The 14,515-nt window shown below is 43.1% G+C and overlaps 1 protein-coding gene across 4 annotated transcripts in view; it reads left to right on the top strand.

Annotated features, from left to right (window-relative positions):
• Positions 1-13,439, top strand: part of LOC119650589 (LIM/homeobox protein Lhx3) — a 239,600-nt gene extending 226,161 nt beyond the window's left edge. For 2 of the 4 annotated variants that reach the window (XM_038053434.1, XM_038053436.1), the window contains exons 2-8: positions 2,972-3,146; positions 3,456-3,658; positions 3,766-3,958; positions 11,476-11,627; positions 11,688-11,879; positions 11,946-12,098; positions 12,159-13,439. In XM_038053434.1, the coding sequence (XP_037909362.1) occupies positions 2,972-3,146; positions 3,456-3,658; positions 3,766-3,958; positions 11,476-11,627; positions 11,688-11,879; positions 11,946-12,098; positions 12,159-12,355 (1,265 nt within the window). In that variant the 3' untranslated portion in view covers positions 12,356-13,439. Of the gene's footprint in view, positions 1-2,971; positions 3,147-3,446; positions 3,659-3,765; positions 3,959-11,475; positions 11,628-11,687; positions 11,880-11,945; positions 12,099-12,158 lie in introns of all 4 variants that reach the window. The other 2 variants (XM_038053433.1, XM_038053435.1) reach the window with 1 other exon arrangement.
• Positions 13,440-14,515: the final 1,076 nt, after the last annotated feature.

Raw genomic sequence — 14,515 nt, 5'->3', positions numbered from 1 at the left:
TTTAAGGATGGCCGGGTCCTAAGTCCGCATCCACTTGACGTTGGGCCGGGCCAAATAAGGAGCAACTTGCTCCCTCTTTTTTTGTCCACGGATCCCTCGTTTAGGGATTAGGCGGCCCTAAACGAGGGGTCCGTGGACGTCTGTACTGCGGATTATATAAAGGAGCACTTAACATCTGCGAGCCGCTCCGGTCATGCTGCTCCCAGCGCGGAGGTGAGGCAGCATCTGACGTTTTGCCTCTGCCCTGGTAAGAAACCGTAAAGCCGTTTTCGCCTAATACTGTTTTCCCCGTTTTGCAAAAATTTTGAAATGCAACAATCTCAACGTCAATATTAAGTGTAGGCTATTCCGTCCTAATCATTTTTCTGTGCTGTTATGTGGGAGCAGTACATGGGAAGTGACCGCACCGTTCCAAGCTTCCATCAAATTAAGTCTGTGTCGTATTATAGGGTAGTTTAGTCAATTTCGAACGAAGAACTTTTTCGGCATATGGGTAAGCACCCGCGGACATGTTGATTAGATGGCGAAAGTGGCAATAGATAGGTCACTTATTGAAAAAGGACGGGAACTCATTTACAGGTTGGGCTTCGTAATGCAGTTCATTACCCCACTAGTGACTAGTGAGTAGCTACTCTAGAGCTAAGTGGTTCAGAATTGCGGAGGATGAGTACAAGCTTGAAGAAAAGTCTTGGGAGGGATGAAAGTATCTTGCCAGAAACCGACAGCGATGGCACAGAGCACCATGCAAAGTCTTATAGATACTTGAAGCCCTAGATAGAGGGTTATATCCTGTTCCTCCTTGTTATCGTTGACATCCTTCTATTGTCTTGAGCAAAGAACGTGGAGAAATTTAGTAGATAATGTCATCTGAATAAGACTCTTTGGTAACGATTGCCTGGTGGATATTTCTCTGAAAAGCTTCTTGCTATATAGTTGGTCATAGGAGAGAAATGAGTACGTGAAAGTAATAGGGGCAGGGACCGAGACCATTTGTCGCTTCCCGGATAATTTTTAACAAGATCCTACTGTTGTTTTTCCAAAAACTAGTGTTTAGTTAGTTATTTAGGATATAAAGTCAAGTGTACGTGAACCCTAGCCGGTGGGCAAAGTTAGCATAGTAATGTCACCTCAATAAACTAAATGTAAGGTTAGAGCTAGTGTAGCCTCGACTGTTTCACTTATGTAAGCCCTAACGAATGTAGAACTCCAACGGCGCCATATTTAATTGGTTCAGTTGGAATGACGAGTTGGGTGAAGTCCACCACAATGGGAAAGCCATGAAACAAAAATAGAAAAGTGTTGACCGCAGGAGTTCACCACCACCTAAGTCCAGCTCCACAGACAAGTCGTTGCATACGGGCTCAGGAAGGTACGGTTCGTTGGATACTTCAATCCATTTAGATCATGTACGAAACTTCAAATTGCGTGGGGTTGCCTATAAATGCGTAAAATTACCCCTCAACTTCGCTCATTTTCGAATGTTCTCTATTATGCTGACCGCATTAGTGGGTTCCTATACAAACTTGAATATCTTTCCAATCGTTTTTATCTTTATCCGCATTTTCTAGGTATATGAATTATTATACTATCCTAGCTCGCTATCACTAAAAGTCAACATCTTTTAGACGGATTAATTAAGCACTATCGCTTCCGGTTTAATGAAATGCACTTTAGCTCTTTCCAAGTCTTCCCGAGAAGCATACACTCCTCCTCTACAATTCTGCGCCATGTGATTCAAGAGCGACTCAACCGTCGATCATCTTGGAGAAGTAAGTTCTATTACATGGTATAATCAGCAATCAATTCACTGCCCTTTCTTAAAGTATAACTTATCCACTACCACTTCCTCCATTCAATCAACGTATCTACCAGTAACTGGCCAAACCGCCTACTCAGCTCACCTTTCGAGATTTCTCTCAGGCCAAAGCATGAAGGAGACTGGTATTAACGAAGGCTTGGACCCTTTGAGTAAAAGAGATGGTCACTTTCTTAGGTTCTCACTTTCCAACGTGGAAATTGGCGCGGTATAACCTCAACTTGATGCTGATGAGATATCTACATTTCAAATTTTAGATAAAACAATAAAGCCAGATCTGTTAATGTGATCTCAGGCTCTATGCCAAAGTTGCGGGAAACAGTTCTTAATAGACAAACAAACTGATGAATGCTTTCAATTCTCTCCCCTTTAATGATCGGTCAGACAGAAAATCTTGGTTTGGTGGTCTAACTCCGCTTGCGTCCTTCTCCAAACCACCACACTCGAAGTATTGGGGAATTCGTAAAAGGATCGTGCAATGAATATTTGCCGAAGTCTCATGGTCATTTCTAGAATCATCGTAAAAGTAGGAGAGAATAGACTGACAACGTTCAAGGACATCTGGGAGCCTTTTGAATAGGAAGACGATTTAGATGTAACTTACCAAAATGCAGAATCCTAAAGGGAGAATACTGGACTCATTTTCCCAATCGTCCTTTTGAGTAATATTGCTGTGTTGTCTTCGTAGCCTTCACGACTTAGTAGCATGCTTTGTCCGGTGGTACCTATGAGTAGAAAAAAAGCTCCCCTAATTATATTTAGATTCCACTAGTCCTACTTGGTGTCTTCGTTCAATAACTTGCACTCACATTAGGCTTGCGGAGGTTTAACATCTTCAAACCGCCTTGGACACGCTGAATTCAGAGCAGAGGTGTGACAGCGTCTGATGAGTTGCCTCTGCTCTAGAAGAAACCGTGATCCATCTTCGTCGCCAGTTTGTAAATACTTAGTTGATAAGCCCAAAAAGTGGGAACAAGCTGTTGTCCAGATGTCCTGTCCAGCATTAAGTGGATGCGGTCTTAAAACGTCTCAACCTTAAGCAAACACCAATAGTTTTTAATAGTAGTTCCTGCACTAGCGAACTGATACTTGTCAAATCCTCCACCCACTTTATCGAAAATAACGTACTAAAGTTTCCTTTCAACTTTCTTCCAGCAACCATACCCAAATGTGGTGGATGTCACGAACTCATCCTGGACCGATTCATCCTCAAAGTCCTGGAGCGAACGTGGCATGCAAAATGCCTGCAATGTAGTGAATGTCATGCTCAGCTCAACGATAAGTGTTTCGCTCGAAATGGTCAACTATTCTGCAAGAACGACTTCTTCAAGTAAGTAAATTTCAGTTTTCATTTAGCTTTAATCTCATGAAATAGACATCGCACCCCCGCTTGCCAGAGCTCCTTTCGAGCCCTTGAATACATCCCCGAGTAGACGCGAAGCAGCTTCAAGTCAGATATCCTCGGATATGTTTATTGCATCCCACCCCCAAGTCCACCTGTATATAGAAGCGAACCTCCACCAAGAGCACAAAATTCCTCAACATTTCATCCCCCGCCATAATTTATTCAATACTCCGCAAAAGATTCACGTTTTGATAATAATGACCGTCTCTCCTTTCACGTTTTCGGGTCACACAGGCGATACGGGACAAAATGTTCAGCCTGTGATTTAGGGATTCCGCCGACACAGGTGGTTAGACGTGCCCAGGATAATGTCTACCACTTGGAATGTTTCTCGTGTGCCATGTGCTCGCGACAACTCAACACCGGCGATGAGTTCTACCTGATGGAGGATCGGAAGCTGGTCTGCAAGCCTGACTATGAGGCGGCCAAAGCGAAAGGTATGTTATTTTTATTAGTTCCAAACGATTGTGATTGGATGATTACCCGTTGCAGTTTGAAACATGAAAATTGTTGTAAAAAAAGATTTTCTTTAATAAATTTGTAGGATTGTATCTGGACGGGTCGTTGGACGGGGACCAGCCTAATAAGCGGCCGCGAACGACAATTACGGCGAAACAACTAGAAACCCTTAAGACTGCTTACAATAATAGTCCGAAACCGGCCCGGCATGTTCGAGAACAGCTGTCGCAGGACACGGGTTTGGATATGCGAGTGGTGCAAGTGTGGTTTCAAAATAGGTAAGTGGCTCCTTAAATTTTATTTAGAAGTTGTAAACTACTATTTTCCGTAGAGAAGGTCCTTTAAATGTGATCATTGAAAATAGTTAAGAACTGATGCGTCATTCAAATATTTTTGGAATTTCTTTGAAAACTAAGACGACCAAGAGAAATAAGGGGTGGGTTGTTCTGTAGCGGAGGTAAGGTGTGATGGAATATGCAAAAATAGACTAGCACCGAAGAAGTTTTTTATTTGAAAGTTTTTTTGGGGGTAGTACTAAGAATAAAAGATGCTTCCACCTTCAAAGTCAAAAAGAAGTTTTGGGCTATTGGCGAAAATATATTAATGAGAAATAGAAAAGCCAGATGAGGGTTAGTTTAGTTTACTGAGGGGAGCGGCAGCTGCGAGCACTCAGGCAATTTTTAGGCCCATTGTACTATCCCCGTAAATTGCTTATTCAATGGCTTACCACTTACGGTATTCGCAAACTTTAGCGAATCTGAGAACATTCTCCAGAGGTAGAGAGGGTGCAGATTCTTCATTGTAGAAAACCTTGCCAAGGAGTCTTCGTCTGAAATCTGAGATACTGGGCAGCTGCATAAAAAGTGCAAGGCAGTCTCCTCCTCCTCCTCACATTGACTGCACATAGCCGAAATCATCACCCCAATCGTTTCCATATGGTAGTTTAAGGAGTAGTGTCCCGTTAAAAGCCCTACTAGGGTTTTCATGTCCCACTTCTTAAGGGACAACAAAAATGCCGCTCTAGTGTCCCTAGGCCCTTTCACAAGGATTTTCGCTTGCCGGCAAGAGTCCAAATTTCTGCATTCGGTTGCGTGAATTCTTGCAATTTCACCCTTCACAGGGCATGGCTTCAATTATGATGTCCTCAGACACTTGACTCCCTTTCATTGATGGGCGATAGCGATGGCGCTACCATCTCCTACAGAACAAACAGTTGCGGCAGGGATTTTCAAGCACACCTTTACAGTAAATACAGTGAGACGCCCGTGTTTTCCCGGCAGTGTATAGGTAAGACTGCAAATCTCCGTTAGTCTCACCGTGCTTACGGATAATAGCAGCTGCCAAATCACAAATATTTTAAATTCAGCCTTATCTGCAGAGTTGCGATGTTCATGTCTATTATCATATCTAGGTATTTCACTGACAGTTTCGGCAAGATCATGATTTCATCAACCGGAATAGAGAACCCTCTCTTTGGTCAGGAATACCAACTCCAGCTAATTCACCCCATCACCATTCCCAGTGTGCGCTTAGCTTGTTCAAGCTATCGTATAAGGCGTCCAAAACGTCCGGACCAAAGGCGGATCCTTCCTTTGTTTCGTGAACACACAATATCTATAAAAGCTGCTTGGAACATGGAAACAATTTTCACCACCTTGAGCACGCCACCGCGCTCCTTGGAAGTGAAGGTTTTTCTTACATCAAGTGTCACTGAAAACACCAGTTGTTGACTGTTGAACCACTTTTTCAATCGCTTCAATTATAGATCGCTCTGCTCTAAAGCCAAGTTTTTTTGGTGAGTTGTCTCTCACAATAGTGTGTTGCGGCTTAATGAGCTGTTTTCCCGCTATGTCCAAGATAACGAAAAGCCATCTCGGAGTAATCTTTGCCCACGCTTATCAGCACAAGTCTTGCAACTTTCGCTGGCAAACTTACGTTGAATGCGCTGAGTAGCAAGTTTATACTTATATATAAATTTCAACACCTCGTTGGGGATACCATCTGGTCCTGATGCATTCTTGTCCTCCATAGACAGGCCTGCTTCTTCCAGTCCTCTTACAGTGAGGAGTGAGAGGAAAAATAACCTGCACGATTTTTTCTGCCTTTACTATTTCCATTGAACAGGGTGATCTATGGGCACCGGTTTTTAAGAAACTAACTTATATCTGTTGACATCGCTGATTAGCTCCTGTCAACATTTTGCCTTTTGCCTGTTCATTTACTTTCGTAGTTCTGTTTTCGCTCTCCAGCATTCTCTCGGCCTAAAGGTTACCTCATCATGGCCTTTTCCACGCTGAGCAATTTCAGAATTATACAACAGTACACAGGTTTCTTCCCTGAAAAGAGACTCTTTTTGGGCGCCGATGCTAGTTGCGTATATTTTCCCAATACTCCACTTGGTAGGTATTCACGGGACGGCAGAACATTGGGAGGACCCATTTTTCACTTCGAAAAAAGTACTGTTGAACCCAAACCGTAAATTCTTCCAGTTACCTGTAACGTTGGACCGCTGACACTAAGAACTCCGCAGAAATGGTCATGGATAGTACTCTGACAATCAGGGTGTCAAAATCGCGAAGTGGTACTGATATTTGGACTTGACAGTAAATGGTCGGATTCCAAGAGCTGGTTCTGGCCCCACTTTTGTGGATCCAGATCCTCAGCGGGCCAGTCTGTCAGCCTCCTCATTACCGGCGATGTTAGAGTGCCCCGGCAACCACATCAGGAATGTTTCGTTCAGTCGGCCAAGTTTCAGCAGCACCTGATGACAACTCCACACCCACTGGCTTGATATGTCGTTGCCATTTAATGCTGATAATGCCGCCCGACTGTAGGAACAGATTCGAATGGTGCGACCCCTCCGTTTTTGTCGCAGACATTCTTCTGCTGCCAATAAAATGGCATATATCTCCGCCTGGAATATGGTCGTCATTTTTCCGAGGCGTCGGGCCAGTTCTATAATCGGATTCTCCGAGAACACCCCTGTGCCCAATCCATCCTCCATGACTGACCCGTCGGTGAAGATTATTAGGTCTGTAATTTGAAAAGACTCATGGCCGCAGAATGGTCGACAGACCATTCTTCTCTTTCAGTGATTACGACAGTGTATGTCTTTTCAAAGACGAATCTGGAAACCATATGATCGGTCGGCATCAGGGCTACCGGATGTTTTTCAAGGAATTTCCAAATAGATGCATAACCATTTGATTGGCCGCCTTTCCACGCCCCAATGGTCAGATGCGTCGTTAGCTGCTTTCCGTTTCACCTCCAAGTGAATGGGGGGTAAATTTAGGATAGCTTCAAGTGCCGCAGTCGAAGTATACTTAAGCAACCAAGTCTCTGAATCTGCGTTAGCAGCTTGCAGCTGTTAGCAAAGTTCAGTCTTGCCCACCAGACGATGCATGCATACATAAAAATGGGTTTTATTATTGATGTATACATCCAGTATATCCGTTTGGGTGAAAGTCCCCAGGTCTTACCTATCGCATTCCTACAGCACCAGGGAAATCTGCAGGATTTCTGATATTGTTCCTGGATATGATGCTTCCACGTTAACTTGGAGTCGAAATGTACTCCTAAGTACTTGACTGTTTGTGCCAGCTGGATTTCCGCCCCTGCTAAAGTGGGTAGCGTATAGCTGCTCCACCTGACATTCCTAGTGAACATAACTAGTCCAATCTTCCTAGCGTTCACCGTGAGTCCATTGCGGAGGCACCAGCTGTGGATTTCATGCAAAATTGCATTCAAGCGGTCACATACTGTGTCCGCAAAGTTGCCGGTAATTATTACGGCTAGATCGTCCGCAAATGCTTGCGCGAAGACTTTTTTGGCCTCCGGGAGCCACAGCAGAGTATTCATTACCAAGAGCGACAAGAGTGGAGAGAGAACCCCTCCCTGCGGGCAGCCCCTGAGACCTCCTGCTTCAATAGACTTCTGGCCGACCGATATGTGGATTTTTCTCCACTCTAGCATGTGAAGGATCCAACTGATTAGGAGCGGTTCGATTCCATGCTGTCTTGCCGCATCACAAATTGCCGCGAATGAGGCATAATTGAAGGCACCTTCGATGTCCATGAATGCGCCTAAGGCGTATTCGTTTTCGGACATCGCCTCTTCAATTTTTGCCATAAGTTCATGAAGTGCTGTCTCCGTGGATTTGGTAGGCGTGTTGCCTATGGTGAAGTGGCCACTCAGGAATGTGTGTATCCCTTATGAACCGATCTACTAGTCTTTCTTTTGACGTTAAGCTGATCGGTCGAAAGCTTTTTGCGTCTGTGTAGGTGGGTTTTCCTGGTTTGGGAATGAATAACACCTTCACATCCATTAAATTGGAATATAAGCGTGTGCTAGGCATGCACGATATATATTCGGAATGTGTAGACCCAAGGCATCCATTCCCTCTATTACTAGCGCAAGGATGATGCCATCCGGACCTGCAGACTTGTATCTATGGAACGAGTTAAATGCCCATTTCACTCGCTCCAGTGATACTACTTTGCATGCCAGATTCCAGTCTCTCGGTTGAGGGCTGTATGCAGAGGTCTTAGAGGTCCGGCCCTAGGATGAATCCCTGTGCTACCCGCGACGTTATCTCCATCCTCCTCTGACGCTCTAGTATCTCATAGAATTTCTCAGATAATCCCCCAATATCGACACGTGGAATGTATATGTCTATCTAGCATGTCTTACCAAATTAAAGGTATTTCTGACATCGAACGTTACGAGGAGGACGACCTGTCGAGCTCGGCGGCTGTATGCCTCCGCTTAATGGGCCGCATCCACAACTTGCACCGGAACATCTACTGTGTATCTTGTTGTATTGAAACCAACTGTATTGAAGATAAATCTCCCGCAACACGTATCACTTAAGCGAGTCTACTCCTAACGAGCTTTTCGAGCACTTTTCCGGCCGAGTCAAGTATACAAAGTAGCCGGTATGTAGATGGCTGGCCAGGTTCGCCGTCCTCTTTGCTAATCAGTAGAAGCCTCGTCATCTTCCAGCGGAACGGAAAAATACCCATCGTTAGGCAAGCGTTGCATGCGACGAGCGTTAGGTTTTACCGATGCTGAAACACCAGTTTGTAAACCTCTGCCAAGTTTGTAACCCATCGGTTCCCGGCGTCTTCCTATTTTTCATAGAGGGAATTGCCTCTTCAAACTCTTTTAAAGGGAAAAGTGGGTAATCATCGTCGCCTTCCACCCTACTGACGTCAACCTGTAAGGGATGTGCAAGGAATAATGTCCAGACAACACGATTCATCTGTTCAGTCTTGAGTGAATAAGGGTTCAGGAGAGCCCCGATCTTTGTAGTTATCCTGGGGATCTTCTGTTGCTCTCCATGTTCATCTGTGGACGAAAATACGATCAATGCGAATAAGGAATCAAGTTCTTTCTATAGGTCCGTTTTTTACGCCTTAGTGGACGTTTTTCTGTAGGAATGCGCTTCCAAACACAACAAATGCGCGGCATTTTCTGATTAACCGGATTGCATAAGGGCAGTAAATTGCCCTCCTACCCGGCTTATATTCGAAGCTATTTGCCCAGTTTCAGCTGTTTCCGCTGTGCCTCTTCCCGGAACAGTAACACTGCAGGATACTGGAGTTGCCGTCCCCGTACTAGGCGTCGCATTATTTGGCTATGCGCATTTCGTAGTTTCGTCGGGTATTTCAGACTTTGTTGCCTCCTTCGCTGTGCGCTGCGGCGTATTTTCGTGCTGCGCACAAGCGCAGCCAACCCCTTCTCCATTCCCTTCATTCTCCTCAATTTTATATTTTTTTGTCTTCAAAGAAATTTCATCAACCCATTATGTGCAAAAAAATGGGCAGCCAGGAATGGGTGTACCTCCGGGGACAAAACCCTACCCGAATTCCGTGCGCCCTAAACTACGTTTAACTGATCTCGGGACGCACGGAGGAATCAGCACTTGTTCGGGACAATCCGGTCTATTAATACTGCTGTAATGTACACTACGCGTCGAGGGTCTTAAAAGGACTCCTTTCTGATACACGCCACAACTACCAGCTTGGTCTAGTTAGGCTTAACTCACCCTATCGACGTCGGCAAGAAAATGTCGACGGCTCCAGAGTATCCCAGCATGTATCAGTCGTTAGCAGTTCGCTTTTCACCAAGAAACTTTCTCGGGGCTATTACCTAGGACCCAGGGGTAATGCCGGCTAAGGGGTCAGAACTCTTGCCCTAGAACCTCGGGGACGCCATTCCCCGTATAGTAAGCGTCGTTCCGTCCCGTAAAGGGCTTCTGAAATAATATGTGGACATCCCGCCTGTTGGTAGAGTCGGAGCACTCCATTAAGCGTATGCAGAATCTAACTAAGGTACAGATATAAAGGCTCGTCTTGGTGAAGCTAAGAGAGATTGGGAGCGTATTGGCGAATAGAATAATCGATAAAGGAAAAGATATTATTTGGGATGCATGATTAAGTTTATTAGTTGCCTACCAGGGTAATAGAAGAAGGAGTTGATGCGGGTTTCTGCCAGTAAACATCAAGTGACATTTTCTGACCTTTAGTGTAAATACATCAGTGACTGTATTCCTTAGGTAAACGATTTAAAGTCATTTTAGAGTCAGCTTCGGCAAACCAAGAAAGAAGAAAAGTCACTGATGAAAAATAAAAATGATAGAATGCCTGGAATGAAGTCCTGTAGTACTCGAGATATATGACCGCGATTTATCCCTATTGAGATATAGAGCGTCAGTTCCCTCCAAGACTTTCCTAGAAGCTCACGCTTCATCATCATCATCGGTCGAGGCCTGCCTTAATAAGGAACTCCAGACATCCCGGTTTTCCGATGAGGTCCACCAATTCGATATCTCTAAAAGCTGTCTGGCGTCCTGGCCCACGCCATCGTTAAGGCAGGGTCTGCTTCGTCTTCTTTTTCTACCATAGATATTGCCCTTATAGACTTTCCGGGTGGGATCATCCTCATCCATACGGATTAAGTGAGGATTTTATCCACAACCTGACGGTCATGGTGTCGCTCATAGATTTCGTCATTGTGTAGGCTACGGAATCGTCCATCCTCATGTAGGGGGCCAAAAATTCTTCGGAGGATACTTCTCTCGAACGCGGCCAAGAGTTCGCAATTTTTCTTGCTAAGAGCCCAAGTTTCCGAGGAATACATGAGGAATGGCAAGATCATAGTCTTGTACAGTAAGAGTTCTGACCCTATGGTGAGACGTTTCGAGCGGAACAGTTTTTGTAAGCTGAAATAGGCTCTGTTGGCTGACAACAACGGTGCGCGGGTTTCATCATCGTAGCTGTTATCGGTTGTGATTTTCGACCCTAGATAGTAGGGTCCCCTAAAGTATTTTGTGCAATGTGTTTCTGAAGCAATTCAATCGACAGAAGTCCTGGAAAAATGGATCCCATTAGATGGTATTGCCAGTGATAGAGTTGCCTCCCCCCTAAAAGTGTGACTTATCCACTATTACGTATGCTTTCTAATCAACACGTCTACGGGTATCTAGCCAATTAAGATTTTCTGTCGAAATTGTGTAACGTAAGAGTACTCCAATGACACCATCTAGAATAGTGTTGACGAAAGCTTGCGATATTAGATATTAGAAGATGTTTGGATAGCTGAGTGATTGAAGGACAAGGCTGTCGTACGGAAGGTCGCGATTCAAATCTCACTGGTGGCAGTGAGATGCAGAGGTGAGGTAGCCTCTGATGAGTTTACATCTACCGCCAAAATAATCAAATCATCATCAAATTTATCTGAGTCATTACACTCAAAGAAGTGGTTGTTTACTAATCTTTTCATCTTTCAATTTCAGGAGAGCCAAAGAGAAGCGTCTTAAAAAGGATGCCGGCCGTACTAGGTGGAGTCAATATTTCCGTTCAATCAAAGGCGGAGGGTCACCGCGGCATGATAAATTCCTAGACAAAGATGACCTCAAGGGGGATTATGATAGTTTTAGCCATCATGGTATGACAACCCTTAAAAAAAGTCTTAACGGTCATCTTAACAGAATTTATGTTCCTCCAGATCTAAGTAACGATAGTTACAGTACAGTAAATCTAGGATTAGACGAGGGTGCATCACCACATAGTGTACGCGGGTCGTATATGCATGGGAGTAGCAGTCCACCGCCATATCCAGCTAGTCATACACCTCCGCCCATGGGACAAGGACATACGTTTGGTTCATATCCAGATAATATAGTCTACACACCTATAGGTGAGCTCTCAAATCACATCCTTTCCTATCCAATCCATTTGTAACCGAATTTTTATCCCATTCTAGGACAACCAGTCAATTCTCTTCTCCATGGTTCCAATGCGCACGGTGGTGGTTTACCCGGGAGCGGTGTATCAGATTTAAGTAACGATTCTAGTCCAGCTCACGGGTATCCTGATTTTCCGCCAAGTCCTGACTCATGGCTAGGCGATTCAGGTGGTAATACAAATCAAAATAATTCAACGCCAGCTGTGCATTACTGATATTCAAAATTACTAGCAAAAACAGCTGCATCAGTTATCGAACGAAGTAATAACATTAATTTTCGTACCAGCAACAAAATCAACAATAATAGCACGAAAGCAAGTATAAATACAACAGCAACTACTGTGGAAAATTCAAGTCTACTGAGAAGTTTCCATGAAAATCAATTTGCCGACCAGTCACTTATTTTCACCCATAAGGGTCATAGTTAATAAATAATTGTTCGATTGATACCAGTAAAATTTGCCTCCCCAATTTTATCAGAACCTTCAGAGGAAATAGATGAGAGATAGAGATAATTCGGTGTGATTTCTCTATTATTTTATTGACACTAATTAATGTCAAATATTAACTTTGTACATAAAATTTAATGAAAGCAAATTTATTTAAACTTTTGAACCATTTTCCTCAAATCTTTTACTAGAACGAACCTTAACATCAAACCAAATTGTAGAAACAACTCGGGTCAAACCATATTTATTTCCTTGTTTTTGTTTAATTTATTAAAAATGATGTAAATAGAAACTAATATATCCTCTAAAAATATATTTATTACGATCGAAATTTAGTCGACACCCGATTTTTTTGAAAAGGTGGAAAATGCGGAAAAATCAAATAACAGAATCAGCAAAAACAAAATTCACTCTAGTCCAAATAATTCATGTAGATAAATCCAGTTATAAAATGACTAATATAAAATTGAAAATATATATATATCGTATTTATTTCGTTATTTCACTTATGTTATGTTTGGATGTACATCTAGAAAAAAAACTAACGAAAATCCAGAATTTTTGATGTGACTCTGATAGTCCTGACAATTGCAATTAAAATCAAATTGATCATGGATTGACACCATCAACATCAAAAGCTTTAGAACTATCTTCAGTTTTTATTGAACCATAATTCCATTCGTAATTTCACAAATTAACACTTTTCCTAGTTACAATCGAAACTACTATTTAAAAAAATCATTTGAAAAAAGGCAAAATCCTTTGATGAGTCCTTGATCAGTTTTAAAATATTAAAATCAACTGAATCCATACTGATTCGAAATTAGGAGCCGAATTAAAACTATTAGAATATTACAGAAGTGCTTCAATTATTGAAATAAAATTAATAGAAACTACCAAAGAATTGTTCGAAAAGAAAGCGAAAAAAAAATTTTCTATTGTAAATAATGTAAATGTATCCACATGAGAAAAGACAGAAACAGAAAAAAAGTATTTAAATTATACATAGACATGCATATTATTAAATATGTGAAACGTGTCCTAAGAAAATATTTAAAAAAGATTTAAATGTGTTTTATTTTGAAAAAATGCAGAATAGTTTTAAATTATTATAATCAAGCGACCGCATCCTCGAATTTTAATAACTAATAGCGTGTAATTTGCCTTACCCACAGATTTGTTCCACCCGTTTCCGACTTTTCCAGGTGGTCATTTACCTATAATTGAGGAAAGACGCACAGTGGAAACTGCCGAAACTAACCAAATGGTTTCGAATATAAGCCGAGTGGGAGGGCTGCCGACTACTCTGGCGCAAGCTGAGAAGGAAAGACTTAGTAAGAAATGAGCGGCAGTTGTGAAGCACATGCGATCTGCGACGTTCCTCCAGAGAAACGTCGGCAAGGTGATGAAAAACGGGCTAGTGGAACTGGAGGAGCCCCTGAACAGGATTTTATATTATAGGCTGACATGGAGAGTAAGAGAAAATCCGCAAGAAGCAGAAACAACCGCGCTTCCCGACGAGAACACTCCAAGTACCAAACGGATCGCAGACAGATATTGCAGAGCGAACTGGAAAAAAAAACCAAAGGAGGAAGGGGACTTCACTCAGTTACTTTCCAGGGCTCAAAAGAAGAAAGCAAAGAGGAACAAGAGACAACAACACGTCGCGCCATCAGAAAAACCTCCGCCTAAAATTAAGCCGGACACGAAGGACGGAGCACCCAAAGAAAAGGTGGGGAGACGAAGGAGGACTAGACCGTCAGCTCTGCTTATCAAGCCGAAGGAAAGCAAGACTTTCGCGCCCTCAGTGAAATTCATTACAAGATTTAGTCCGAAGATAACGGAACAGAAGTGTCTTCCATTCGTAAAACGAAGGGTGGTGGAGTCGAAGTAGGCCCGAAGACAATAAATAAATTTGCTTTGGTTTCCAGCCTGGAACCCACGTGTTTTCTGGAAATTCGAGACCTTGACTGCCTCACAGAAAAGAACGAGATAGAAAAGGCCATCAAACGCGAATGTCCGGAGGTAACCATTGGTATCACCTCCGCGAACTTCCGAGGCAAAAACTCGCTGTGCTGGAAGTTGACGACCAATACGCGAGAAAGCTTCCAAACAGCGGGAAAATAAGAATTGGTTGGG

Source organism: Hermetia illucens, chromosome 3, assembly GCF_905115235.1.
Source record: "Hermetia illucens chromosome 3, iHerIll2.2.curated.20191125, whole genome shotgun sequence".
NCBI lineage: Eukaryota > Metazoa > Arthropoda > Insecta > Diptera > Stratiomyidae > Hermetia > Hermetia illucens.
Note: the sequence above shows the minus strand (reverse complement) of the source record. Positions and strands in the feature narration are given on the sequence as shown.